General features: G+C 53.0%; 1 protein-coding gene across 1 annotated transcript in view; it reads right to left on the bottom strand.

Moving 5' to 3' along the window:
• Nucleotides 1-21: 21 nt before the first annotated feature.
• LOC108505185 (T-cell surface glycoprotein CD1e, membrane-associated-like) overlaps nucleotides 22-1,577 on the bottom strand; it is a 7,083-nt gene continuing 5,527 nt past the window's right edge. The window contains exons 6-8 of the mRNA XM_017830925.1: nucleotides 1,502-1,571; nucleotides 1,301-1,397; nucleotides 22-1,129 (exon numbers count right to left, since the gene is read on the bottom strand). Of these exons, the coding sequence (XP_017686414.1) occupies nucleotides 1,069-1,129; nucleotides 1,301-1,397; nucleotides 1,502-1,571 (228 nt within the window). The 3' untranslated portion in view covers nucleotides 22-1,068. The remainder of the gene's footprint in view (nucleotides 1,130-1,300; nucleotides 1,398-1,501; nucleotides 1,572-1,577) is intronic.

Here is a 1,577-nt window from a genome sequence, read left to right as displayed (position 1 = left end):
GAGCCCTGTGGTGCCAGCAGGTGACTCTGGCTGCCAGGAAAATGTAGTCCTGCCACCAGCATCATTGTTTCCAGGGTCTGGCCGAGGGGGAACAAAGCCCAGCAGAGCTGTGGTGGATACAGCCACAGGCCAGCTGGATTTTCTGGCTCCCCCATGGCTGCCAGACTTATCTTGGGAAATTTTGCAGGGAAACCAAAGCTTTTGAAGCTCTGTGTTTAAGTTGGTTGGGAGCATGAACTAAATGGCTTCCTGTGTCTGTCTGAACTCTGCTGTCTTCAATTGGACATGGGCTTCCTTTTCCTCCTTTCTTAGAAGCCTTGGGGGCACTTTACCCCTATGTGCACAGTTACTTGTTTCCATGCAATATGTAAGAACATGTTCATATATGCACAGGCACACATGTACTTTTTTTTCCCCTTTCCTTGGTGTTTCCTGCAATTAGTGCCAATAATTCAGTGGTGCTCTGGCTTCCCTTTGCAGCTGAGTAAAACCTCCCCCAAAGCCACACAACTCCTGAGGAAAGGCACATGATCTTAGTGAAAATATTGATTTTATTATACACAACTGCAGATATTCTACACATCTCCCACATATTATACCAGAGTTTCAGTGTTACTCAGCACTTTGTAAAGCCATTTGTGGCCAGGTTCTGTTAGTCTGCGTGGAACAGTTCAGTCTCAGCACAAAAACTTCTGGAATACGTTAATAAAGGCAGTTTTTAGGAAAACAAATCAGCTAGAAAATGGAAGTGGAAGGGCACAGCTTTCCACCTAGTGATCAAAGTGTTATTGTAGCAGAAGTGGGAGAAATTGCCTCTGGGCATTTAGGTGCCCTAGAGCCTCAGTGGGTGCCTAAGGCAGTGCCACAAGAGGTGTAAAAAGTGAGGAGGTCTCAGACCTGCATCTGTGTCTGCTTAGCAAATTCAAGTGAGTCAGAAGCCACCCAGATTTCTCCCCTGCATCTCTGAGTCGAGTTAATCTTGCAGTCTTGAAGCAGAAGAAGGTAATTCTTGTCCCTGTTGGCTGACAGGTGCCAAGAGGGAACGGGGACAGTTGTCTCCCTTCTGGGCTAAGCTTCTTTGCTCAGGATGGAGTTCCTGGACTGTGATTCCTCTGTCCCCTGGTGCTTTCTGAGAGGAAAGGGAGACAGCCGACGGATGGTGCACGGCAGAGACCTTGTAGGGGTGCGGACAGGAGCTGGCAGGGCTGAAGCCTGAGCTCGGCTGCCCAGTGCAGAAATCCCCTGGGGCATCCCCTCCCCTCCTCTCCCTCTGCTGTGTGTGGGGCAGGAGGAGACTCACCTGCGTCTCCAGAGGCAAAGCAGCAGCAGGGCAGCAAGAGCCACGGCTCCCAGCAGCCCGGCCACGAGCCCTGTGATCAGCACCAGCTGTGAGTTCCCTGGGCAATATAAGGAGGGGCTGCCATGAACTTGCCGGGCTTTGCTCCATCCCAGCGGGTGGGCGGCTGGGGCGCTCCTTGCCGTGCCCACGGGTGGCACCTACCCCAGGGGACGAGGAGGCTGCGGGTGCCCAGGCTGCGGTGGCGCACGCGGCAGGCGTAGCTGTGCCCGTCCTGGGG

The sequence above is a fragment of the Lepidothrix coronata genome, unplaced genomic scaffold, assembly GCF_001604755.1.
Source record: "Lepidothrix coronata isolate B3197 unplaced genomic scaffold, Lepidothrix_coronata-1.0 Scaffold186, whole genome shotgun sequence".
NCBI classification, from domain to species: Eukaryota; Metazoa; Chordata; class Aves; order Passeriformes; family Pipridae; genus Lepidothrix; species Lepidothrix coronata.
The sequence above is the reverse complement of the archived record's forward strand: the minus strand, read 5'-3'. Positions and strand labels throughout refer to the sequence as shown.